General features: G+C 40.4%; 1 protein-coding gene across 2 annotated transcripts; it reads left to right on the forward strand.

Moving 5' to 3' along the window:
• Positions 1-1,297: 1,297 nt before the first annotated feature.
• Positions 1,298-24,947, forward strand: NUDT4 (nudix hydrolase 4). Of its 2 annotated transcripts, none has more exons than XM_064702054.1 (5): positions 1,298-1,546; positions 14,853-14,963; positions 20,829-20,873; positions 23,325-23,409; positions 24,443-24,947. In XM_064702054.1, exons 1-5 carry the CDS (start codon positions 1,448-1,450, stop codon positions 24,643-24,645), a joined length of 543 nt encoding a protein of 180 aa, XP_064558124.1. In that variant the 5' UTR covers positions 1,298-1,447; the 3' UTR covers positions 24,646-24,947. The 2 variants fall into 2 exon arrangements, with proteins under 2 accessions (XP_064558124.1, XP_064558123.1); XM_064702053.1 differs by having other exon boundaries at positions 23,322-23,409; positions 24,443-24,792.
• The last annotated feature ends 1,426 nt before the right edge of the window (positions 24,948-26,373 follow it).

A 26,373-nucleotide genomic window follows, 5' to 3' on the forward strand; every position in this document is an offset into this window, starting at 1 on the left:
TACAATTGTGCTTTCTTTCCTTCAGCTTTCATGGTTCTGAAGTGTGATGTCACACTGATTCATTGCACTTCATATTCTGGAGAAGAGAAGGTCCAAATTTCACTAAGGACCAGAGCAACCAGTGACGACAATCCAATCTTCCTTCAATACATGCCATAAACAGCATACAAAAAGTCTGACTTGTTACAGATCAACAAAACTGTTAAAAAAATAATACTAGGATGAAAAAAATAGGTGTTCTGTAACACCAAGAACCAAGCAGAATAGAAGTTTTAAGCACATTGCTCCACCCTAGAAGCATAAGAGAGCCTGCTGAACAGCAAAAAGGTTCAGTTGAAGGAAAAAGTTCATGGAACACTTGAGATGGGAAATTTTTACAATCACACCACTAAAATAAGGACACACAACCTTCTGTCTGCCAACACAGCTGAGTAATCTTTCATGCGCGACCACTGAAGGCATTGATGACTTCTTGCAGTCGACAGCAATCCGAGACATTGAAAGGAGTAGCGTTTTCTTGTTTTGATTTTGGATGGGCTTTGTGAGTTGGTTGGGGGATTTTTATGACAACAGTCTGACGGTAATAAAAGTATGGAGGTAGTAGACTTCGTCCTAGCCTACTGGCACCATTGGGGAGGCCTTTTGTCCATCCTGAGCTCGCAAATAATATAACATAAACGAAACCAAACCAGCCTGAGCTGCCCGCACCCCAGCCTGCGTAGAGCAAGTTTTCCAAAAACAAGTTATTTCCAAAATGGGTTAACTTACAGTGCCAAAGCTACACTCTTGTTACGACACCCGAGCCATGTGCATACCCCATGTACGCTCAGGGAACGCCGCCCCGCCTCGCTCACCTACGGCGGGCTCGGTGCCACGGCGGCTGCCGGCACAGACCGCAGCCCTCCCGCGCCCCGCAGCCGCACCGGGCACCGGCCCAGCGGCCCTGGAGCGGCGCCTGCCCCAGCCCCACGGGGCCCGCCCGCTGCCCCGGCCCGCACAGTGCCCAGCCCGCACAGCCCGCCCGCTGCCCCGGCCCGCACAGTGCCCGCCCCGGAGCGCCGATCGCGCCCGCCGTGACCGGCGCTTCGCCTCCCGCCCCCCGCGGCCCCGCCCCGCCCGGCGCCTGCGCGGAGCGGCGCGGCGGGCGCAGGAATGCGCGTTACGGTTAAATAGTGGGGGCGCAGGGGCGGCCGCCGCGGGCGGGCGGCGGTGGCGGCTCGGGGCGCCGGGAGAGCCTCCATGGCGCGGCGCAGCTCCCGGGGCGGCGGCACCAACGGCAGAGGCGGCGCGGCGCTGTTGTGACAGCGGCTGAGACTGGCCTTCCTCCAGCCCCGCTCCCGAGCGGGGGCCCCGCGCCGGTGTCCCAGGGGCGCGGCGGCGGCGCTCACAGAGAGGAGCCGTGGCGGCGGCAGCGGCGGCCGGGGGCAGCCCGCGTGTCACCGCCTCTATGATGAAATTCAAGCCGAACCAGACGCGGACGTACGACCGGGAGGGCTACAAGAAGCGGGCGGCGTGCCTGTGCTTCCGCAGCGAGCGGGAGGACGAGGTGAGCCCGCCGAGCACGTGGATCGAGGGGCGCCGGGCCCGGCCCGGCCGAGGTTCCCGTCCCGCCGGCCCCGCCGCCGCCACCGCATCCCTTTGTCTGGCCGCGGGGCGCGGGCGCCTCCCGGGGGACGCCCCCAGCGCGCACGGTCGTGCCGGGGCTCCCGGCACCCCGAGAGCCGGCAGGGGCGGCACGGCGGGGCTGTGCCGGCCGGGGCCGGTGGCGGGCGGCCCCCGGGCCATGCCGGTCCGAGCGGGGCCGGGGGCGGGGCGGGCGCGCCTCTCGCCCACCATCTTGGGGCGGCGGGGTGCGCGCCCACGTGCGCGGCGCCGCCTTTGTGCGCGGCCCCGGCCCCCGCGGCGGGGAGAGGAGAGCAGGGAGGGAAGGAAGGGGACACCGAGCTCTCCGGGCGGGGCGGGATGGGCCAGGACACCGGCTGGAACTCCAGGGTTATCGTCTGTGCGCCCATGACACGCGGAAAACCGGTTAATGTATAATGGCGCGTGGAGGGCAGGGCTGGTGTGTCATCCTAAGGCGAACCTCCTGCCCCTCCTGCTTGGGTGCGATAAAAAACCCTGCGCTTGGAACACCTGGTTTTCCCACGGAGAGAGTAAAATGGGGCTTAGCAATATTTTTGTGAACGGGCTCGGGAGAGTTGTTGCTGCGGCTGTGGTTGTAGCGGGTGGCGCTCCCCCGGAATTTTGTGTTGCAGCAGAGTCGGGAGGTGGCAACAAAGTTGTCCCGTGTTCCGAGCCAAGGTCAATGGCACTGCCCGTTATCTGGGAGCCCGCTGATGCTTTCATTGCACAATGCTTTTTAGATGATCTCGGGCTGGACGTGTACCCTTTTGCGACTTCTCTTTTCATTTGCTTGTTTAGTAGCCATGAAGTAACTATAAAGGTTAGTGTTTAGAGGCTTTTCCTGCCTTTATCTAGATGCTGGAAGATGCTGGTGCCCTTCCCAAGCTGTCAGTACATCGAATGTCTTCCTTACAAATCTACTAAGTAAATATAATGCAGTGGGAAGAGGCCTGATCAAAAAATACAGGCACTTGGGTTTAAGCAAAGAAAAATAATTTCCTTTGTGTTTAAGCATAACCTTGGGACCGTGCTGATGAGTTTTTACTAGTGTGAGGGAGAAATGCACCCAGCAGGAGTCTTGCAAGGTCTTGTTATGGGTTACAGCTTTTCTTTGGTCTCTGACATTCCAACACACTTCACCATTTATGTGACTTTAATATGAATTTTTGGATGCTACTCCAGACTTAATTGGAGTTTGAATACTTGAGCCACTGTTACAACTTTTTGCACCAATTGTAGTTGGAAATTCATGGTTGGGGTCACCTTTGTCAGTGATTTGTGTTCATTCTTCATTTCCTGATACAACTTCTTGTCATTCTCTTTCAGTCTTGCATCCAATGAGATCACTGGCTGCTTCAGAATACTGCTTGTGTATAATAACATCCTTTGAGGCTAAGGATGGTAGTAGCAGCTTGGCTGGGCTGTGTGAGAAGAGTGGGTGCTGACCATTATTGCACTGCAGTTCCCTGTGTATTCTGCATGGAGTACTGGCATTGCTGGCATGAGTCTGGGCCTTGGCATCATGCAGGTAGACATACTTGAGGATGAAGTGGATGGGAGAGCATCAGATCAGATTTAGGACATAGATTATGTCTGTGAAAACAGTTAAAATTGCTTTCTGACAAGTTATTTCCAAGAAAGCAGTGCTAACAGCTTGTACTTGCTTAGGAGTTGTTTCCCAAGTGCCAGCTTCCTCTGTGTCAGTACAGAATCTATTCCTTACAAGTTTGATGCCTGACTGCTGTTTGTGATTAGCTTCAATCATGAGCCATGTTCCCCAAACTGGGTGTTTGAGGCTTGCTTCTGTTTTCTTGAACACTTGTCCAGGTGATTTCTCTGTTGGTTTATTCCATGTAAATGTCTTCAGTGTTTCTTTTCTAAGTCTTTAGAGGTTGCACCATCAGTTTTCAGCCAAGCTACACCTCCAGGGTGTTTAAGTGTAGGGTAACTTCTGCAGGAAAGGAGCACAAGCGTGGTATCTCAGTGGCTGGAGAAGAAGGGAACAGGAGACTCCTGCAGAAGTTATTGGGAGGTGGAGGGGAACTACAGGATAGAATAGTTTTCGTAGTTATTTTGACTTACAGGATAAGCAAAGAGTTGCTTGACACTGGAGTTGAGAAAATAGAAGCAGCAACTGAAAATAATTTTTAGCAATACATTTCTTTTTAGGACTCTTAAAAGCAAGAAATCCAAATCTCAACTTTTTTTTTTTCTAGAGATACTGTCTGCAAGACTAAATTTGGTCTATTTTTCATCTGATTAGGTCCTCTCTGGAGGAATGAGTATCTATACCAATCTTGTGATACAAATATTAGAATTAACCTTTCTTTCTGCTTCCATTCCGACCGTCCAAAAGGCTTGTCCCTAGCCTGTTATAGCTGAGCTTAAGTTTTTTTTTTCTGCTTTCTTGCACTTAGTTTTCTGACATATCTGTAGAGAGCAGTCATTCCTTTCTTAGCATTTTTTATGAACTTTAAGACTTAAATCATCTTTTCTTAGAAACAGTTTTCTCTTTTGGTCATCATGGTAGCTCTTACATCTCCTTCCATTTGGAAAATGTATTTTTTAATGTGGGTGACACTTGTGGTTGCTTTGGATGGGATCATGCTGAGCTGTGTAAAAGGTTACTAACACTTCTCTAGCTATACCAGAAAAAATGTTGCAATAGGGCCCATCTCTACATGACTGTAAAGCTGTTGTGTAGTCATCTTGTGTTTTCTGGTGATATCTAAGTCTCTTACTTGTTGCCACCTCATGAGCTCTAAACTTGTGCCAGAAATCCACAGCAGTGTTCTCACCTGAGGTGATCCTTCTTCTGCAACTTCATGTGATGTCCCCTGTTGATATCATGACTTCTGGATGCTGCCTCTTGACTAAAGGCTCAGGCATGTTCAGTAACAGCTTTTTGTACCCATTGACAAAAACTGGGCAAGTCACTAAAACAGTTAATATCTCTAGTGTTCATCTAGCAAAATCTGCTTGTTACTGCTTCCTGGTCGATTTCTTATCCATACTGCACTTTTTTTGCTGCCTGTGCAGCCTCGTTGATGTTACAGCTGAGTTTTATGCACACTGAAGTAACATGTCAATGGAAAAAGACTGGCCAAATTCATCCCTTATACTTCATTATACCTCTGTTTATTTTATTACTATTATTACACAACTGTTTACATTGAGTTTCAGTTTGCTTCTTTATTTCTCAATTTGGAACATAGGTGTGCTGTAGAATACTGCTGAGGCAAAACTCAGCCTGGTGGTTCCTCCAAGCTCCTATTTCCCAGCTCCAGCCCCCTGTCCAGTTTGGCTTACTGCTGGACTTGCCACTCCTTGCTGCCAGGCTTAAAATTGTTGAGTCAGTTCTCCTGAGTGTTACAGGCTGCAAACTGGGCTTCCCTGCACTCCTGCCACCTGTCAAAAGCTGCTGCTTTGAGAGCTGATGTTGAAGCTGAAAACCTGGACCCGAGATGACTGATGGTTGTTCAGCTGCACCGCTGTGAAAATCATGTTTCTTCGTCTGGAAGTGCCTCCACACAGAATGATTTAGTGGTGTACAGCCCATTTTGGTTTAGATTTTGTTTCCTTCATGCTGTCATAGTGTATGATTTAAAAAGAAAAATCCTTTAAAAAGGAGAAAACCCAAATAGCCAAGTAAAGTGCCCAGTACTTTAACACCCAAAAATCTTTGGGTTCTTTGGGTGTTAAAGGAGGTTGTCTCCTGGACTACTGCCATTAATGTGTCGCCTGTTTTGGTCTTAGCACTGCCATTTGGGCTGAAGAGCCAGCAAAATGGCTGGATAGGAGCTGAAGTGCTGCTTCCTTTTGTTCTGTAAGGACATAAACGAGTAATTGAAGGGACTGTCTGCCCTTTGGAAGAAAAAACATCCTGGAAATGAAGCAGGAGAAATCCCAAAAAAAAGAAACCAGGCTGTGTGGGCATGCAGTGTGTGGGGGGTGCAGCCTTTCTGCTTTGAACAAACAAGAAGCTGGTAGGTGTGTGCAAAAAGCTGATGGCATTCAGCAGGCAGGGATGGGCTGGCAGATTGGGCTGGGAGGAAATGCAAGTTTCTCTTAAGCAACTGGGAGTGGATGGCAGCTCTAGAATAAGCCTGCAGGAGAGCCCTCTTGAAGGGCTTCCACAGGCTGGAATTGTTTAGACTTTCAGTGTACTGCAAACAGCGGTTTTACATAAAAACCCTCCTGTCTTAGGGTCTGCACAGAAGGTATGCAAGGGGATTCTTACTTTGCAATGCAGAGAACAAGGCATGCCTTTAAAGCAGCAGGAGCAAATAGTAATAAGCATAATTTTTGTAGCAATTTGAGTAACTGAAATAATTTTAAAACCTAATTTTTTTCCATCAACTACATCTTATACAAATAAATGAGTAGTTATTTTTAAGTATCTTGAATATAAACTTTGAGTGCATTCTAATTACTTTGGCATCTGTAAGAGTGCTTTATGTAATCAAATATGGTACTGAAAGCCCTAGTTTAGTGTTCAGTCAGCAGTTGCTAGTGGCAGACCTAAAATAGTTTCATATGCAAAAAAAGTCTTCAAGCTTTTCAATTTTTAATTTTGCATTTGTTGTTCAGCCTTGTACATGAGATGAAAACAGATGGGAAGGTGTTTTTTTTAATATTGAGACAGTGAGGAAAAATGTATTGTTACATACTTACAGGAAATGTAGAATTTTTTTTCCCCTCTGTAGCAGGGCATACACTTGCATCTCAACTATTTATCTTGTCCTTGAGTTAAAAATTATAAGTTCCTAGTGTTATAGCTCCTTTTTGGTCTGATTTAATAACTTTATTTGCTTGTAGAATATCAAGATTGATTAAGCAAGGGTTTCTTATATCTTGTTATGATGGTCATAGTTTAAACATTTTAAAAGATAGTGTTCTTTAGTTTGTACAGATGTTGCTTTATATTAGCAATGGTTTTATTAAAGAAAAAAGCAAAATGTTATTTTTATGTGCATTGGTTTAAATGGTCTGAAAGCCAGAAGGACCTTTTGTTATGCAACCTGATCCATAAAACCAAAGCCCAGAAGTATCACCTGGCTACCCTGGCAAAATGGAGTGTTCGAGGAATTATTGTAATTAAACTTGCAGAGTCATGAAAGATATTCCATACTTGACATGGAATTTTTCATTTGGTTTCTTTATCCTTCAGTGTAGAGCTCTCAGGTGTCAACATGCAAGTAATGTGTGCTTTCAAATAACTCGGGGTATGACCATGGCACCTCATTTAAGGCTGGCATGGTCTCTCCATAGTGGTGTGGGTTACCTACCTTGCGTTATGATGGTCTGATAGAATATAGACATATTTTAAATGACAGACAGTACACATTTCACTGTGGACTTCAAGCAAACTGTGGCTTTTATTTTCTCTGTTTCATGTCCCTGCCCTGCTAATGGACAGGAGGAGTAATTACATAGGGTGATTGCTCTTTATGATGTGTCTACAGAGGCAGTATTTGCTTCTACTGTATCACTGCAGGCTCGTATGGGGTTAAAGCTTGTCTTAATGTTGAGAAAAATTGAATGTTAGGTTGCTGTGGTAAGATTTATGTCAGGTAACCAACTCTGGATACAAGACACTGGTGTTTGTTATGTTCACAGCAAAGCAGCTCTCTGCAGGCATGGCATATACACTGTTTTCATGCTGGAATATTTTTCCACAAATTTCAACTACTTGCCAGCAGTGGAAGCCTGCAGGTTTAGTGAGGCTGTGGGAATTCAACTGTCCATCATGGCAAAAATCTTCAGTCTTCACTCATAAGTCTTCAGATACTGACATCAATCAAATATGAAGGGTTTTTTTTAATTTTGAAATCTCAATTTTTTTTTTTAATACCTGTGGTATTACTTTTCTATGCCATATGGATATGTTTAATGGGGTTGGTAGTTGCTTGAAGAGGGCTGGGCTGAGGGGAGAAGGAAATACGGCTGTACTTGTATAACATCAGGCTAAGATGTCCTGTAACAAAGCACTTTTTACCCTGTTTTGACGATGATGTCTTTTTGAGCCAGTTATATTTATGTTAAGATACTAGAAAAAATATCCTTTTAGCTTACTTGCACTATCCTAAGTTTACTTAGGATTTAAACTGGTGGTGAAGTTTCTATTTGAGTTGCTTCAATTAACTCAGTGGGGCTCAAAACTTCCAAGTTCCTGTAAAATAGCACTGGCAGACTTCTTCAGAAATGCATTAATATCATAGCTAGATATATATATGCCTATTTACATACACATATATGCATTCTTATCTCTAGCTAGAATTTGTACACATGTTTTTTTAAACATCTTTCGTAGATATGTGAGTTCACAGACCATGGGTTGATGTGTATTTTTTTTCCCAGTCTTGTTTGTAGAACTCTTGAAAAGCTTACTTTAATTCGTTGGCTTTTTGACTTAGTGCTTAAGCACTTCGGTGAAACCAGTTCTACAAATGTAAATACTTTAAAACAAATTTTGGTCTTCAAAGATGTATCTCAAAGATAGAAAAGGCTAAAAGGTAACTGGTACTTGTCAAGAAATAACCTTGTCAAATCTTTACCTGCAGCTGAGCAGCTCTCAAAGGCTTGGAGCTCCTGTTTCTGACAAGTGCTTGGAAGCTGATCCCTCAGTCAAACAGATTATGTTGCTGAGTAACCAGCAAAGCCCAGTTCTCCTGCTTGAGATTAGGACGTGATTTCAAGTTAAAAAGAAATGGGCTGCAATATTAATTTAGCTCTTCCCCTGCTACCTGGAATTGTGGTTTCTCCCTTGGTCTGCATTAGCAAGCATGAGGGAGAAAGGTTGTTGGGTATAGAGGATTTGGGAACTGGCCCAGAGAAGTAAAACTCTTGCTCACTAAAAAGTAAAACTTTTATATAGGTACTTGTGGGAAGTTTCTTATTTGTTTGCAGGGTTTTTTTTTCATTTCCTTTTGTCTTATGTCTGGGTGCAAGATCTGCACCCTTCATCACACTGTGAGACCTGACACATCTGTTTTTCCAAAGCATGCTAAAGCTTAGGGGGAGATGGAATGCTACAGGTGACTTGAGTCACTTTATGTGAGGAAATGTGTTCTGACTGGCATGCCATAGTAGTACAGTGCTGTTCTATTCCTGATATGAACACTTCAGCCAAAGACCAAAATGAAGTATGTTAAATAGCCAGAGGAAGGCACTGAAATTCTGTGTCACTATAACATGTTAGCCAAATATTTGTGTTTAATATGAAATAAAATTTATGAAATATTACAGCTGTAATTGCAAGTCAAAGCAAAACTTCTGAAAAAAAGCTGACACATCTCTCCTTATTGCTATATAGCCTTAAAGTGAAAAAGTCTCAAAGGAAAAATAGTTTCCAGATCTCCTTCTGGTCTATTATATAATTATACCCATATTTCTTTACCATTCATCTTCAGAATGGGGGAAAAGTAGCACTGACTGATATCCAGATGCTGTGTTGCTGCTTTGAAAAGGGATATTCAAGTAAAGTTGGGAGGATATTTCAGACTTTAATCTATAGTGTAGACAGAACCCAGATTTCTGAGATGCATTCAAGATTTGTGCTCAAATTAATGAGCATTAGGATTAATGTACTGCTAGTTAGCCATTCCTCTGCTGTTGTGCTAGCTCCTGTTCAGTGAGGCTGAATCATCTTTTATAACCTCTGTCATAGCTGGGGACTGCTTTTCAGTCTGTGGCCTTTAAAGTACTTTAGCAGAGGCTCTTGAATTCGTACAGGCTCATTTGGAACTGGGAGGCTGCAGTGGTGCCTTCCTGCCCCAGTTTGTGCAGCACTGCCCCACAGCACTTGAACAGCTGTGTCCTGATGGCTGTTGTGTGGGCAGGCTGGACAAAGCTTTCATGGGGAATCTACTTTTCATACAGATCAGCTTCCTATAAACTCATTATCCCAGTGTTAGGGGGAAAGTAAAGGTGTTGCTGTCTTGACTTTAATTAGCTCTTAAAATGCTGTCCAGTCTGATCCTGTAGTTTTGTTATTACTTTACAAGAACTTTGTGCATGTTATTTCTCCATGTTTAAAAAATAAAGTAATTTTGAAAATTCTGGCAGTAACAAATGAGGACTAAAAGCAGTTACTCTCCTGAGAATCTTTTCAGGAAGGCAACTGTTCCTTACTAAATGCTGCCTGTGTAGCATTGCTATGGCAAGGTTTAAAGCTGCATTTTCCAACCTCATTGCCAAAAGGCAATGGCATTCTAGGACAAGGATACCACATTAACCTATAGGGGAACTGCAAAACTGTTTCATAACTACTAAAATGTGGCAGTGATTCTTAAAATAGAGGGAAAAAGTGTTAGATAAAGGAAATCTCTTTAATTACAGTAGCAGATTGACATATGCTCTCTGAAATGTGTGCTTCTGCCTAAAAAAATTTTACACTTAAATCTGCAAATATGATCCAGTGTTTGTAAGAGATGCTTTTCCTTGCGTCTCAATAGTGTTCCTGTGTTGCAGCATTCAAAGTTGCCCCTAGTACTTTTAAGGAAGCTCCTGAGGTGAAAACAATTGGAAGTTGAAAATTTTAGGGAATAATAAAGCACTTACTGTTTGTATTCTTCCCTGAGCATCTGCTTAAGGCTGGTTTTAAACAAATCTTAGGGCTTGACTGAACCTTTTGGCTGTATTAGGATTAAACCATCTTTCTGACTCTTTCAGTTGCCTGTGACTTAAGCAGACCAACCATGTAGGCTGAGTTTCCATATTGAGTGTGTTAAATTATATTATATTAACTCCATCAGAGTGGGTCCTGTCTTTTTTCTCCAAGTAGGCTTAGATGTTTTATCCTCTTAATGTTTCTGATGCCTATGAAAATATGCAATACATCTTAACAGCATTTGGCACTGTTTTGTACCTGAGAGGTACCGTTTAATGCCTTACTGATCTTTTCTATCCTCTGATCTGTTTAAATCTTCTGAAATGATTTGTGTGTGCTCACCTTTGTAAAGTTTGGGAGCTGAATCCTTTGTCTTCCTCACACCTGACTTCTGAGCAGTACGCCTGGGCAGTGTGATGTTCTTTGCAGCTGAGTCACAAATGCTCAGCAATTTTTGGGAGTGAGGGGTTGATTCCTTTTCTCTTGGGCATTGCTCCTTCTAACTGCCAGCTTTGCTATAAAGAAGGGCAGACGTGACTCCATCAGGTAATTCCAACACTAAGCTGGACAGCTGCTGGAGTAGTGGGAGCCATGAAAATGGGGTGTGCAGTGGGAAAGACAGGAATAGATGGGATTAGGCTGGGAATAGAGAACTTTGACATCTGATGACAAATAATGATTGTAAAATTGGATGGTATATTTTCAACTTCAAGTTGGGGATCACTTTGTTTTGAAGTCTAAACAATCCAGCTCTGAGGGGGTCTGCTCTAGCTAATTTAAACTTTATTCTTGCTTTTTTAATGTAAATTGGTGTTTAATACAATTATTTTGGTAAAGTATAATGTCCTTCAGTTAAGAAAGGTGGAAAGCAATGATATAAACTTAAAACAGTTTCTACCGCTCTAGAGTTTAATATGAAAAAAAAAAATTAATATCTTGTGGTTATAATTTATGTTACTCTGAGCTGTTCCCATTTTGGTCTTCTGGAATACAGGGCTGCTAACTGTTTCTTGAGTGGTTTTGACTTGAGAACACTAAAAAGGCCAAAACTTCAGCATCTTTAGAAATTTTCAGTTGTTTGTCTGCAAGCTTAGCATTTATAGTGACCAAGTCCCATGATGCCACCTGCCCTGTAATAACCTTTTTGGTTAACCATATTATGGTTATGTGTATTGATAGGTGCTTATTACAAGCAGACTGGCTAGCAGTTTCTCCTCCTCGCTACACTCAAAGGTCATTTCTATTCCTGGACTTGGAAGTGAGGTGAAACTTGGCTGGTAACACTTAATGGAAGAATTTTTCCTTTTGTTTCCTCTTAGCTGAACTTTGCAGCTTTACTTCTTCACTTGGCAGCATTACAGCATCTTTACCTTAGTCTTTGGAGTAAGATAAGCTCAGCTGTATAACTAGACAAGCAGATTGCACTGCAGTACTCCGTACCTTTTTTGAACAAGAGTTATCGACAGTGGGTCTTAAGTCAGAGACATGGGAAAGGCAGTGACCCCTAGAAGTAATGCAACTCAAATCTTAGCCCTTGTTCTGCATCTGGGGATACAGGGCACAGACTTCTTTGCATAGGAAGTAATTCTGCTTTTTCTCTTCTGAGCCTAAGGGGGTTTTGGTGTAAAATTTGGTGTGCATAAACCAGGAAAAAATACAGGTGTGTGAGGTTCTGCAGTCTTGTCTTTTCCAGTAGACTATTGTAATCTGCTTGACCACGAGCCTCCTCAGAAAAGACTGGATTGTCCAGGCAACCTAGATCATATTTCTCCTAGTTTGATTATCTTCTATTAAGGGAAGGTGAATTGCTGCATTTTTGCTGCTGATTTTTGCACTTCTCTTGGCGTGTGAGTGCAGTGTCAACCAACTACAGCTTTTTGGTGTCTTCATAGTTAAATCACATTTGTATTTACACTCTCATCATTAAGTACTGGGGGATGTATCTTCTGGCCACTTACAGATGGAAGTACCTCAAAACTATATGGAATGAAAAACAGCATAGAAAAAAACCCCAAAAACATGGAAGACTGCTTGATGTTATACTGGAAAAGTCTGTGGAATGCTTTTCAGCCTTACCACACAATCCTGCAGCTGCTAGCTATCAGGTCTTGTTGTTTGTGGAATCTGATTAGCACCAAGTATGTTTTTGATAGCATTACCCCAGGATGGATGCCTCATGCCCTAGTGCCCTTCATGTGTTAATGGTAAAAAAATTGTGCATCTGAGGATCTCAGGGATATATTTTAGTGTGAGCTCTTGGATTCAGACTGTAAAAGCAGTGGGAGCACAGGACAATAAAGCATAGAGGGAAAGATGTTTGAGAAAATGCGTCAGTTCCAGGCTTATAGGTTTGGATAGTTGCTAAAATTAATTCCCAGGCTGTAACACTTGAGTATTTATTGTATATGTAGCTGTAAACCCTATCTACAAGAGTTGATGTATTTTAATGTTGATTACTTGTTAGATGTATTTGTTTCTGCTTTTTAAGAGGGTAATTTAAAGCTAATATATGTACAAGCCCAGCTTAATAGTCTATTGATCTGATTAGCAGTAGTCAACTACTAAATATAAAGGCGTAAAAAATCCTGGCTTTACACTACACTGCCAGAATGAGCAACCTGATTTATCCCATAGTAGTAATTAAGAGTTTTATGTTTAGCCTTAACTAAGCAATGAATGCTGATTTTAAATTGTTCTACCAAGCTGGGAATGATTTAATGATAATCATCCTTTTGTTTATTATTGTTGCTAGCTTTCACATGACTGGATTGAGTGTTAGTTTCATCAGCAGAAAATTTTCCTTACTGCTTATATCTGGAACTCAGAAGTGAATTCATAACTTGATTTTCACAACTGCTTTTTAAGCACTGCTTAAAGTGGTTCTTTGTAGTGATATAGGTGCTCCACTAAGTGTTCAAAAGCATTTTCTAAAATTACTTTCAGTAGAGCTGTGTACGCTCTGTGAATCTTTTGTTAATGTCAAAGGATCCTAGGAAACCAAAACCTTTGGCTGTAAAAATCAAGTTGAGATGCATTTGAGTCCAACCTTATTGCTTTTGTGAATATTCTTAGGTTTTTAGGTAGCTGAGTAAAGTACTTGAGTTGACTGAAAACATGAACTTTTAGATCAGATGCTAAGAATGCTTCTGTACTAAATTAATGTCTCTGCTGTATTCCTTAGCATAGGAAAAAGCTTTGGGGAAATTAGTCCTACCCTAAAGGATTCTCCACTGTACTAATCTTGACTGCACACAAGATAAACATTGCAGGACAGTATCTGTCAGAGAAGGCTCTTCCAGGTGCACCTCAGTATGCACACATATCATTGCATGCACAAAGTATGCAGCCATCTGAATTACACTCCCAGTTCCTGTAGGTGAACCTACAGCCTATTTCCCTGAGTGCCAAAGGGACGTGGTGTAAGTGGTAATCATCTCCCTGTTACTGTCAGCAGAATCATTTTCCTATTTAAGCCAACAGGGGTAAGTTTGAAGTCCATAAAGGTGAGGGCTGGGACAGTCACTTAAGTTGTCTGGCACCAGTTAAAACTAACCTTTAGACTTGAGGTTCTTGTTCTAGTTTTTTAATTGCTTTTCAAGATTTGAGCACTGACCCTGCCCTTTTACTCCCCACAATTGTCCTTTGACTTCAGGGTAGGGTTCATGTAAGCAATGCTTAGAATAGGAAGTCTTTTACTACACAGATGACTGAGTATGTCTTGGTACCTGGGACATGTCTCAAATATAAGTTAAACTGCTTATCTCCAAGGGGTCCTGAATCAAGGTCTTACCTTCATAAACTACTTCTGCAAAATTACTCCAAATACAATGTATCATAGTTTGTTGGACAGGTAGCTAACATCTTTCTGCTCTGAATATTATGAAGTGCAGGTCCTACAGACAGGGAGTTTTAAATTGGTGTGTATCAATGACAGAACCAGGTTAGAGTCAAATTAAGTGAAATTAAAGCATCTTGGGGGGAAAAATGTTAAATTTAGAAATCAAATTCAATGTGTTGTGCTTTTTCCTCTTACATAAATGTTTAAAAGAAATCAAATTGGACAAGGGCCAATGAAGTACTCTTGCTGTATCTTAGTTATGCAATAGTGTAAGCATGTCATGCTAACATAACACTTCAGTAACTAAAAAGAAGCTTGTATCTGTCTAAAAATGAGAAATATTTTCAAAGGTCTAATTTTAGCCAGAAGATGCCATTCCAGAAGAATTAGTTTAACTTCTCTGTGATTAAAATGTCTTAATTTTCACACTTTGCCATCTCTTATCTGAAGACTTAGTTCTGGAAAACATTGTTATTAGATTTTTGTTGTATGCCTTCACTCCTGTGCACATTATTCTGTATTTTCCACATTGTGTCTAAGCATCCAATGAAAGCATTTGTACAAAGAGATCACAGTGACATTGTCTTGACTTAGTTTCATAAAACACATTGGATGTTAACTGTTTTCCTCTTTTTCCAACTCCTGCTTGCCTGTTATGTTTTCTTTCTGAAGCCTGTAATCCATCTGGCTAGGTGAATAAGTGCCTTGCTGGAAAAGCAGGTAGCAGTGAGATTCCTGACTTGTGAGCTGTATTTACCAGTCCCTTGCAATTCTTTCCAGGTGCTGTTGGTAAGCAGTAGCCGATACCCAGACCAGTGGATTGTACCAGGCGGAGGAATGGAACCAGAGGAAGAGCCGGGGGGAGCAGCTGTGAGAGAGGTCTATGAAGAGGTAACAAAAAACAAACAAAATAAAAAATCCAGCTGATCTGTGCTGCTGTTGTCTTCAGATGGGAACCAAGAAGGAAAAGGGAATTACCTCCTTTATCCAGTACTTGACAGACCTTTGTGGCTATGAAATTCAAAGAACTGCAGTTCTGTGTGTTAGAATTGGGGTATAGTGTGGTGAGGTGAACTAATCAGTTTAGCTTCTTTTTTCATTTCATAGCTAAATTTCTGTCTGCCTTTATAAACAAGTCCTGGAAGTAAAACTGTGACTTTATGGCAAATGGCATGTTATACTGTTGTAACATTTCTGTGTTTGTGAAGAAAATGTTTGACTTGCAGCTCTTTTAGAACAGAGTGAAGGTAAACTAACCATTAACATGTAGCTGCATAAGAACAAAAAATCAGCAAACCTTTGAGGGCATTTCAAATTAAACAGATTAGAAACTGATCTATCTGAGCAGATGAGAATTCATAAGTTTATGGCTGCTTATCTATAAAGAAAGCACTATGGTTATAGTCTGCCTTTCTATCTCTACCCCTATGACCAGGCAAAACAGAGCTTAAATCACGATGAATTCCTGCAGTTTCCCTATACTACAACACTTTAGTTTCAGATTCAGAATTCTGGGGTTTCATTTGCTGTTTATTTTTCCTAGGAAAATTGTGAAAAATATTAAGTGTTTCTTTAATATCGTAACAGCCATGTCTAAACCAAATAAAACTGCAAGAAAAATCAAAATATCAGACTTTGAAATAGAAGTTATACAATTTTTTTATAAATTGGATGCATTCTGCTAAGGGAGTGAACTGTAGGATTGCAACTAGACTGAACCAGTTTTCTCATCCCATTTTGCTATGGCTAATATTGTTGCTGATTAGTATTTGTAATTATTTTTTCTATTAGCTATACTATTTGATGGCTCATCTTGCTTACCTTTAAAACTGGTTCTGTTGTGATGTTGAGGCTTAGGAACTTGATGTAGATGTGACTTGCACCAAGCAGTGCCTGCTATTCAGTGCCAAAATGAGATCTGTGAGCTGTGACTCAGTGACCCTTCTCCCATTTTCCTTGGGGAACAGACTGGTTCATTACTGGCTGCTCTCAGCAGCCTTCCTGCAGCAAGATTCAAGCATGAACAAACCTCACTGCACCAAAGGTGTTTGTTCCAGGCTGGAGGAGCTCATCCTGACGCACACAAGACATACTCAGCCACAGGATACAGTCCATTTGAAAGGAGCAAAGAGTTTGGGTTCTAGCAATGAGTCAGCAAAGATTTAGGCTTCCAAGCAGTAGTAACACCTCTAGGGAGAGTCTTGTCTTCCCACTGTCACAAGATCCATGGGTAGGATTAAAAAGCCCAGTCCTCTGCTCAGTGTCCTTAGGAATGGTGGTAATTATAATTGCTGATCTGACTTATAGTCCAAGGTGAAGGATAGTAAAGTCTCATCTCCATGTTAAATTAAAGCTGATTAAACTGTAGTCATTTGTTTGAGGTTTTTTCTTTGGTGATAAAGAATGGATGATATTGAAGGGACTGTGCTTTTTATGGTGTTTTGGAGTACAGTATAAAATTCCAGCCGTGTTCTGCTTTGAGCTGTGCTTGCAAAGGCATGAAGAGTTTTCACAGACTAGGGGCTTTAATAAGCAAAAACAATTTGGTTACACTTGTTCTACTCCCTTAGAATTCCTGGGGTATGATAACTTGTATAGCTGATCAGACTTAGAAGTTCATGCCATAAAGTAAAATATTCTTCAGCTACTGGCTAAGTCTTATATGCTTCCATGTGGCCAAGTGCCATTTTTAAAGAAAAAAGGGGTTTGAGCCATGGAAATTCATACTGACCTTTCTAAAGGTGGATGTCCTTTCTATTTTTATACTAAGGTCAATGTCACCTGGCAGGCTGGTTACAGTACAGTGAACTGTTAAGAGTTTTGTGAATGAATAAACTTCAAAGAAAGCACAGTGGTGCTGGTTTGAAATCTGTTTCTTCAGTATTGGGTCATGCAGAAACTAAGCATGATTCAGTATTTCTATTAATGTATTAAAATGGATAAATTCATAGTGGGAATTATAACAGCATTTTTTAATGGTAGAAGTGTTGATAGCCCACTGGCTTAAATACCCTCACTTCAACACCAACAGTAGTGTATTGAGAATGTTTTACAGCTCAGAGATCTCTGTAATGTACGTGCATGGCAGTTGTTTCATTGTCTGCCTCTGTACATGACTCCTGGGGTTTTTTACTCTTCAATTCTGTTTGTGTTAGTGATAATGATTAGTAGTGTTAGTGTTTCATTAGTTAGATAGTTAGTGTTTCATTTAAGGTTGTCTGACATTTCACAGGTTACTGGAAATTGACAGTTACCTTAATTACTTAGATGAAATAAACTTTTGCAAACCTGCAATCAGAATACCAAAATGAAGTTACAGAATAAAGCAATCCCAGAAAGGTATTGAACCTCATCAAAATGAGGAGCTACCCCATTAATGAATTTGGAGCTTTGTCTTTAATTGCATAGCATGAAAGATTAAAATAAGTTGTCTGCAAAATGCACTGTTCTAAGAAAAATGACACAAATGATGCCCAGCCTTGTAAATGGAGATGTTCTGTGAACTACTCCCTTTTCTGGCTCCATCTCGCAAAAAAGAGGCTCTTGCTTTGTTTGCTTTAGTATTGTATTGAAAGGCCTATGAGAAAATATGCAGTTTCCCTCAGCCCTGTGTGGATATAGTTTCTGAGAAGAAGAGGATGATCCTGAAGATCATTTGCTGCAACTGTGAAAATGACAGTAATATCATCTAAGACTTCTCACAGGAAAAGAGGAATTAGCTCCAATGAGCATCTAATATTTGAAAAATGACCGGGTGCTACAGACTAGAACTAGTTAGACACTGCAGAAATAAATAAAGCACACTCTCAGCTGAAGGATTAGGGCAGATGTAGTCAAGCATTTTGTTTTGTTAAAGTATGCAAAAATGGGGCAGGAGTAGTCTTGCCACCATCTCTTCAGGAATGTAGCCAATAAAATGGCAACAATACTATCCTACAAATGCCAGAGTTAAAAATAACCCAAATCTTTCAGATCTTCAGCAACTTTCTGCCCTGGTAGCTGTTAGCTTAGCCGCGGAACTGCAGCGTGACTCTGGCTCCATCTGCAGGGCACAGGCGAGTCTGGCGCTCCTCCGAGGCTGCAGTGCCTCCGCAGCTCAGCAGGAGTGACCTCGGGCACCCCGATCATGGCATGCACTGCTGAATTCTCTCTCTTGGGGCTGAGTTAGACCAATGCTGAAATATATGCATAAGATTCAGATCTGAGGTCCTGTTTGCAGAGCACTCAGACTTCCTTAGAGAATTGTTCTGGGCAAGTATAGCACTTAATTCAACAGCTTGTCTGTCAGAAGAAAACTGGGGTTTTTCAGGCTTTTTTCCCAAACTTTAGATGGCCTTACACACTTACAGAAGCCTATAGGATTCTGTTTACATGAAGAACCATATTCTAAGAGCCATGGGTACATAAAAGCCAAAGGAAGAAGTATGTTTTTATGAGAGGCAAAATGGTTCAAAGTCTAGAATTTAACCACTGTATTGGATTAGAAGCTTACCATTGGGAAAGGGGGAACTGCTTTTGATGTTCTGGGGATAAAGCTGAACTATTTCTTGGTCCTCTAGCACTTAAATTTGACACATTTTGAAGCACATTACGAAAAGAACTTAAAAGAAATATTCTTGTTACTAAAAGCACTTAAAAGATGACTGTCAAATTCAAGGTACTTCTTCAACTATGAAGATTATTCAGTTGAATAATGTTTTTGGGAAAAAATCACAAGACTTTGAGTTATTATTCTGTTGAGTATTATTTTCAGGAAAAAATCACAAGCCTTTGAATTACTATCTTTTTGCACTTCTCAGTGTAGAGATTTTCTAAATATACTGCTGTCTGCAGGGATGATGCTACATTTTGGAAACGTGTATTTGAGAGTAACTAGGCATCAGTTATAGTAATCACATTTACATAGCAACATCTGGTTGCACCAAAGCTTTACTTCAAGCTTTGAGGAGTTGTTACACATGATCTAATGGAGTGCTTCTAATAGTTTCATTCAGAATTACTCAGCTAAGTGTATTTGTTTAAACCATTGATTTGCTTGGAGGGAGAAAAGAGAAAGTGTTAAGTAAATTCCACTTAGAGTTACACTGATAAATTCACATTGTGACTATGGGATACCAGTAAGTTGACAAAAGTCCTCTATGAAAGCTATTCAGTATGAGTAAACCTAGCTGGTCATGGTGGTGTTGCCATGTGTTAAATACTAGTTGTCAGACTCTCACTTGAAGTGATACTGTAATGCTGAGGAAATTAGGACTGATCAGTAAAAAACATTTCTTCAGCATGTTGCTTTTCACAAATAAGTGCTTTTTCATTACCCAGTATAAAGCACAAGCAATCTCTAGTGCCTCTTGTGGCACACCTTACTCTTTCAGCCCAAAACAAGGGCTTTTCCTAATTAATGTGCTGCTTAATCACTTATCTATCAGGTCCAGTTGTGTATTTTGGCTTTATGAGCTCTAACAGGTATCTTGGCCATCACAGCAGACAAACAGAATATTGCATGTAGTTTTGCATTAACTTTTGCTCTGGCTCTTGCTCTAGATAAGCAAAAGGCCTTGATAATTTTGCAGAGGCTGTGATTGGGCTTTCTTCATCCAAATGGCTTAATAAATAACACCAGCCGTCTGCTTTCTTTAAAAAGGCAGTCACAGAAAACATTCACTTGTAAGACTTTGATTAGACTTATTGCTAAAGCCTGTCAGAGTTACTCATTAAAATGTAATGAAGATCCATATGGTCCTTTATATAAAGACATAAGACATCAATAACTGTCTTTAGCTAAGGCTGGGAGTAAAGACTGAAAACTAGAAAATGTCATCTTAGCACTAATCACTTAGCCCTATTTTAAATATTGGTTGTATAACAAGACAAAAACAATCTAAATATTGTCTGTCAGTAGGCAACATATGCCTTTATGTGTCAGGCATATGGACTGAGTTTTGTTTAGAATGAGTGGAGGATCGTAAGCCATGTCCCTTGGAAGAGGCATGATATATTACTTTTGGAAAAGCAAACCTCAGAGTCTCAGTAGAAAGTAATGACCACCTTATCTGAATTGATAAAAATCACAAAGCATAGCCTGATACAGGGATTATTTTAAAATATTGGAATAAAAGTCTGAATTGAAAGTGTTTTGTAATCGTACTAGCTAGAAGGAGTTCAAAACTGCAGAGAATTGGGGATGTAAATTTGGGGCTTATATTACATGACAAAAGCTATTTGGGATATGAAAACTAGCACATGTGAAGCTGTTATGCTGTAAAATCCATGCAACAACCTCCAGTTTAATTTATTATTGTATTTTTAAAACTTGTACTTAAACTTCTGTGTAAAATAGCACTGGAGTTTTGATGATTGCTTCTTTCAGATTAATTCTAATACTATTTGAAATTCTCTTGTCCTTTCTCCTTTCCTAGATTATTTCAGTATTGGGTTTGATTTATCTATTTAATAAAATACAGTACATGAAAATGTGGGAAGTAATACAGTATTTTGGTCTGGATGGGAACCTTGAAGGATTTATGGATTCTTTGATTCACTCATTAGGACAAGCTTTTGTACTCTAATACTCATAAAGAGTCTAAAACTAGAATCTCCAAAATTAGTGCAGCACTATCTAATTAAAACTTAAGTTAAAACTCTTACTTAAATAACCCTAATAAGGAGGAGTATGCTAATGTAGGATGATGGTACAAATGCTTTATATTTTATTATATTAATACCAAATGCTAACACTTTTTCTTGTTTGTTTTGTAGGCTGGAGTAAAGGGAAAGCTAGGCAGACTACTTGGGATATTTGAGGTGAGCTATTTCCTTTGAGTTCTAAAAGCAATGGCTGCTTTGTGAAAACTGATAAGCTGCAAAATCACACTTAAGTTCATAAGTATTACCTACCTATAATTTTGCAGTGTTGCTGGACCTGCTGCATTAAACAGGACTTTAGGTGTTACATGATCTGTAAAGATTTGAATAGGAAGAGTTCAACGTACTTATCCCAGTTTCACAGAATATTCTCTGTTGGAAGGGAACCCCAAAGATCACAGTGTCCAGATGTTAAGTGAATGTCTTGTACAGGGATCAAACCCATCAATGTGGTGTTATCCAGCACCAAGCTCTCACCTGCTGAGCTAATCTCAGCTCATTTTGGACCTCTACTGGAAAGATTAAATTAGCACTTATGGAGAAAAAAAAAAAATCTCTAAAAACCAAACCAGTCTTAAAGTTAGGATTTCTGAACCATTACACCAGCCTCTTCTGAGGCACTCTTTTGACTTTTCCTCCCTAGTTAGATTTTGCTGAAGTAATTAGTCAACTTTCACACACGTAAATTGATGAGTTGGGATACGAGTTCTCTTTATGACTTTAATTTGCTAAAAAAAGGCCAAGGCTTTGGACAATAGATATATCAAACCTTTAGCAAACTGTGTAGTTCAAAACATCTATTTGATGGTATAAACATCAGACTCTGAACTACCAACAGTGCAAGGACACATGCTAGTTAGAATTCTATTTTAGTTCTGCTCAGATTCTAGACCGGAACAGACTGTAGTTTAAATAGTCTTCAGCTCCTAATACATCCAGTTATTACTATGTTGTGCTGTATATTAAGTCCCTTAGTCTCAGTGAGGTACAAATCTTCACCCAGCTTTTATAGGCAGTGTATTCCTGACAGGGATTTCCTGTGTGAGGTATTACTTAGTCATGTGTCCCAGTGTGTGAAGTATGGAAGCCATGACACAATTAGAGGAGCTCCTGAAGCTTTGCAGTTTTTCTGATATGTTTTGGGTTTGAGTTGAACTGGATGGTCCCACACATTAAAAACTTGGCTGTTTTAACTCTGCTGGTCAGTCTACAAAAGTATTCTCCATTTCTCAGCTCAGACCAAAAAACCCAGGATAAGCTGTCATGTTGTTGGCTGCAAAGCACGCTGATTCCTTGATAGTTCAGGTATACATATGTTCATATATATGGTATATATGTTCTTCTGAAGCCATTTAAAATTGGTTGTAACTATTCTAGGTTACTTCTAACTTAAATCAAGGCCCTACTTTAATTTCTCAACAGGCTCCCACAAACTGTTGTTAGTACCATTGAGGGGGCCACACCTTGTGACTTGGGGATGAAACTAAGAGAAGATGGAAATAAATGCTGCTGCTGAGTCCTCTTATTCTAGAACTACAGCCAGAAAGGATATGTGTTATAAATAAATGTATCTCATTTAATGGTGATACTGACAAAGAACTCCTGGAGAATTTTTATTTCCTAGTAAAGCACATCGGTTCAAAACTATTTTAAGCTTGTAGTGAAATAAAGTTAAGTGGGAAAGGTTATTTGCACAAGAATGCAGTCATATGTTAGAGCAGCTAGGCCATAGCATCTCTTGGTTCTTAGTACAGTTGTAATTGCAGATGGTCCTGGTTTTATTAGGAGCTCAGCTATTCTCCAAGGGGAAGGATGGTCTAATGGGCTGGCTAACACCTCAAACACTGCCACTGGCCTGCTTTGGAGTAGCAGGGAGCAATGTCTCTGCCAACCTCCCGTGGGCTGGCTGCAGCATAGGGGCCTTGCCCTGAGCAGACAGCTCTATTAGACTGTGTTTAACCTGCCCTGTGCAAAACACTTGCCTTTGAAACACGTGGTGAGTGCTGCCATCGTGGCAAACCTGCTGAATGAGCAGATGGCAGTGATTTTTGCATTTGGCATGACTGCAAGCATAGGCTATTTAACTTGCCGCACTCACAGAGTGAAACTTTACAGCCAGCATTGTGTAGATGACATGGCCACGCGATGCAGTGGTTCCATCTTGAAAAAAGTGCTTGGGTTTTTTTAAATGAACTTTCATCCACGAAATGCATTGTGGAAACAGTTTTAGCAAATGTGGAGTACCGTGGTAATTTACAACATATGTAAAAGATAAGTACTAGTAATTATCCAGGGCAGAACTAGTGGATAATGCTAATATTTAGCTGGATGACACTTTGGTCAGAACTTCATAATCTTCAAAATTGTTAGTATTGTCTTTGGTTTGGCTCAGTTTTTTCAGTCTAGTAAAAGAAAATAGCTGTTTCAAATAAAACTTTTGTTTTCCCATTATTTTGGGTCTCATCAGTACAGATGTTTGTTTAGTGAAAATAAAAGTCAGGCTTGCTGGCAACTATCCTTTAGAGGTAAGTAATTTCTGTCTTGTAGTTGTGGTAAGTCTGTAAGCTACTTAGATGAGAATTTAAACTTGTCCTTCTCATATTCAAGCAGAACCAGGATCGGAAGCATAGGACGTACGTTTATGTTCTTACTGTGACAGAAATACTGGAAGACTGGGAGGATTCAGTTAATATAGGTAAACTAATTATCTTTCCTTATGTGCTGCACTTAAAAATGTTGTGAGCAAACTCTTCATTTTTCTTAAGCAGTTTGTTTAATTCAGGGGGAATACTAATTCTGTTCTTGAAAAATTCAAGGCATGCTGTTCTTGTATACTTTAATACATAACTAGGGTTACTTCCAACATAGTGTTACTCTTATTCTTAGAATACTCTAATTGTTATAACATTATGACAAAATAAATATTGTAATTTTTTAGCGGCCAAATACTATACTGCCAAGTTGCTTTTTCCATAAAAAGTAGAATGTTTTACTGTCTGATACTCTAGGGTGTTTTTGGAAGTGTCCTTGATCTTAAATAAGTGGTTTATGTATATTCAAGCAGAGTACATATAATGCTGTAAAACCAAATAAAAAATAGAATTCCTTCCATTTTAACAAGACCATCATTGACCTGGCTATATGTATTTTCAGATACTTTGAATTTTATAGGACCAGCTTGTAAAAGTTAAGATGGTCTTAAGTGATCTTAGTAAAGTCTTGAAACTTACATAAACATGTCTGATACAAGGTATACTATTTTTTAAAACTCACACCTAACCTGAGTAACTCCATATATGGATGCATATGGAGACTTTGAGTATGGAACATGGCTTTTGAAATCAGACCAAGCCATTCTCATGCATGCATGTTCAGTCTCAAGATTGGTTTTCTGCTAGGCACAACAATGTAGGATGGCAGTATCTAGGAATTTAAATAACATCACACTTTCCTCTAATGACCAGCTGGGGCTTTCAGAGCATATAAAGAGTCATATGAGTTTCTGTCCACTATCTGCTTCAAGAGAGTTACCTGAAATCCATTTTTATGAATTGCATTTCAGTAAGCCTGAGTGAATCTCTTGGATTAAGCAGATCTTTCAAGGTCTTTTTGTTCACTCTTTTGCCTGACAACTTCAACTTCCAAACAACTGAGAAAAAGTGAATAACTAGATAGCAACTAATAGTGCTGTTAACATTTTATAACTCTGTTCTTTCTTGTGAATTCAGGAAGGAAAAGAGAATGGTTTAAAGTAGAAGATGCAATCAAGGTCCTTCAGTGTCACAAGCCTGTTCATGCAGAATACTTGGAAAAACTGAAACTGAGCTGTTCACCCACTAATGGAAACTCTGTGGTTCCCCCTCTTCCAGATAATAACTCCTTATATGTCACTTCTGCACAGACTTCTGGGTTGCCCTCTACTGTGAGATAAACATTTGGATTACCTTTTTATTCGTGTCATCACAACAGGAGACATCTGTGATCACATGTAGGCATCTGTATAACTGTCAGTTCTAAGTGAAATATGTGAATGTGTCATAATGTCAAATTTATTTGAACATGTTTTTTCTTTTAACAGTGTAAAGTAGTATTTCAGCAAACCAAAGCCATATAGGGATTTTTTAAGATGCCTTACTAGGCCATTAAAAAAAAAAACTTGACTATATAAATTTATAAATTTGCATATCTGCTAAAATAAAATATGCATCTCAGTGGTGTTCAGCTTATTTAAAACTTGTGAGTTTTAGTCAGTAGTTAAAGCTTGAGCAGATAGTCTAATACTAAACTCTTATTTGGTATCCACAGATGAAGTGCTAAGACTTTGAGCTGGCAGTATTTGGGTAAATGAATTTGTTGAAGGCAGAGGTGCACAAGGGTGACTACAATAAAGCACTAAACCACGTTCAGCCTGTCAAGAGCAAAGGATACCAACACTAAGCACTGCTTGCCTCAATTATCCAAAAGGTTGCCTTGTCCTATGCAATCTTCACGTAACATAAAACTTGGGCAAGAACAAGAACTTTGTCTTGCAGCTACCAAAACTATCCACTAGACTGTAGTTTCATCACTTGGTCAGCTGGTGAACTGTCAGAAGATTTGTGTGAAAAGCATTGTAGATCTTTCTTCCCCCTTTCTTTTCCTTCTAACCTTGATCCATGTTTTCATGGTGTGGTTACACTGCAGGTTCCAAGAACTTCTTTCTTCAATTAGAAACATCTCATAGTGTTCCTGCAGTGTGTTGCAATTTAGAAATGTTTGGAGGAAAGTAAGACTTAACCAGGAGCACCCTGAGGTTGCAGAGGTGTCTCTTAGCAAGCATGTGTTGAGGTGCCTTGCCCTGCGGGAGCCAGGAGTGCTGCCTGCAGTGCTCGGGACAGGAGTGTTGACAGCTACTACACCAGGAGAGAAAAAATACTCCTTTGTCCTATTAGAAGGAGTGCTGAAACTCCCAGTTTTAAATTAATTCTTAAATCCTTCAGTTCTACTGTTTGAACATCAATTTCTTTAGATTCTTCAAATAAAAGCTGGCCTCTTGGTAAAAATATAGTTGGAATAAATGAGGTACAGCTGACAACCTCCCTGTTCTAATTATTTCTCCTGCTTTTCATTCAAGAAGATGAAAACTAAATCCACTGTTGGTCTTAATATTTTTACCATAGGATTACTCTCTCTGTATGTGTGTGTGTGCATGGTTTCTTCTACAAGAACACAATCTAATTCACATGAACATCCTACTTCTGAATTTTTTCTAGGATTTAAACCCAACTGTACCTCCATTATATCCAGCCAAAACAGGTCGAGGTAGACCGCTACCTCACACGTGAAGTTTATTCTGGGTAAAGCTCGTTCTCTTATACAACATTTGAACCTTTGTAAATAGTCCAACTAGTAAATAGTGAGTGTAAAATGGAAAATAAATGTAATTTAAACCTTTTGTTACTCAATACACAAATGGTTAACTTCTACTTTTTTAACACAAATTGTGTAAAATGCTGCTATGAATTTTTTTGTGCTGTTACACTTTTTTAGGAAAAAAAAATGTTGTTGCCACAAGTTACTCCTAGAAAAACAATCTTGTGCCATATGTAAATGCAGTGAAACTAGGGAGATATATGATCTGATCTCTTAATGCTGCTCTCTTTGAAGAGGCATAAATACT

This window comes from Zonotrichia leucophrys, chromosome 1A (genome assembly GCF_028769735.1).
Source record: "Zonotrichia leucophrys gambelii isolate GWCS_2022_RI chromosome 1A, RI_Zleu_2.0, whole genome shotgun sequence".
Taxonomy (NCBI): domain Eukaryota; kingdom Metazoa; phylum Chordata; class Aves; order Passeriformes; family Passerellidae; genus Zonotrichia; species Zonotrichia leucophrys.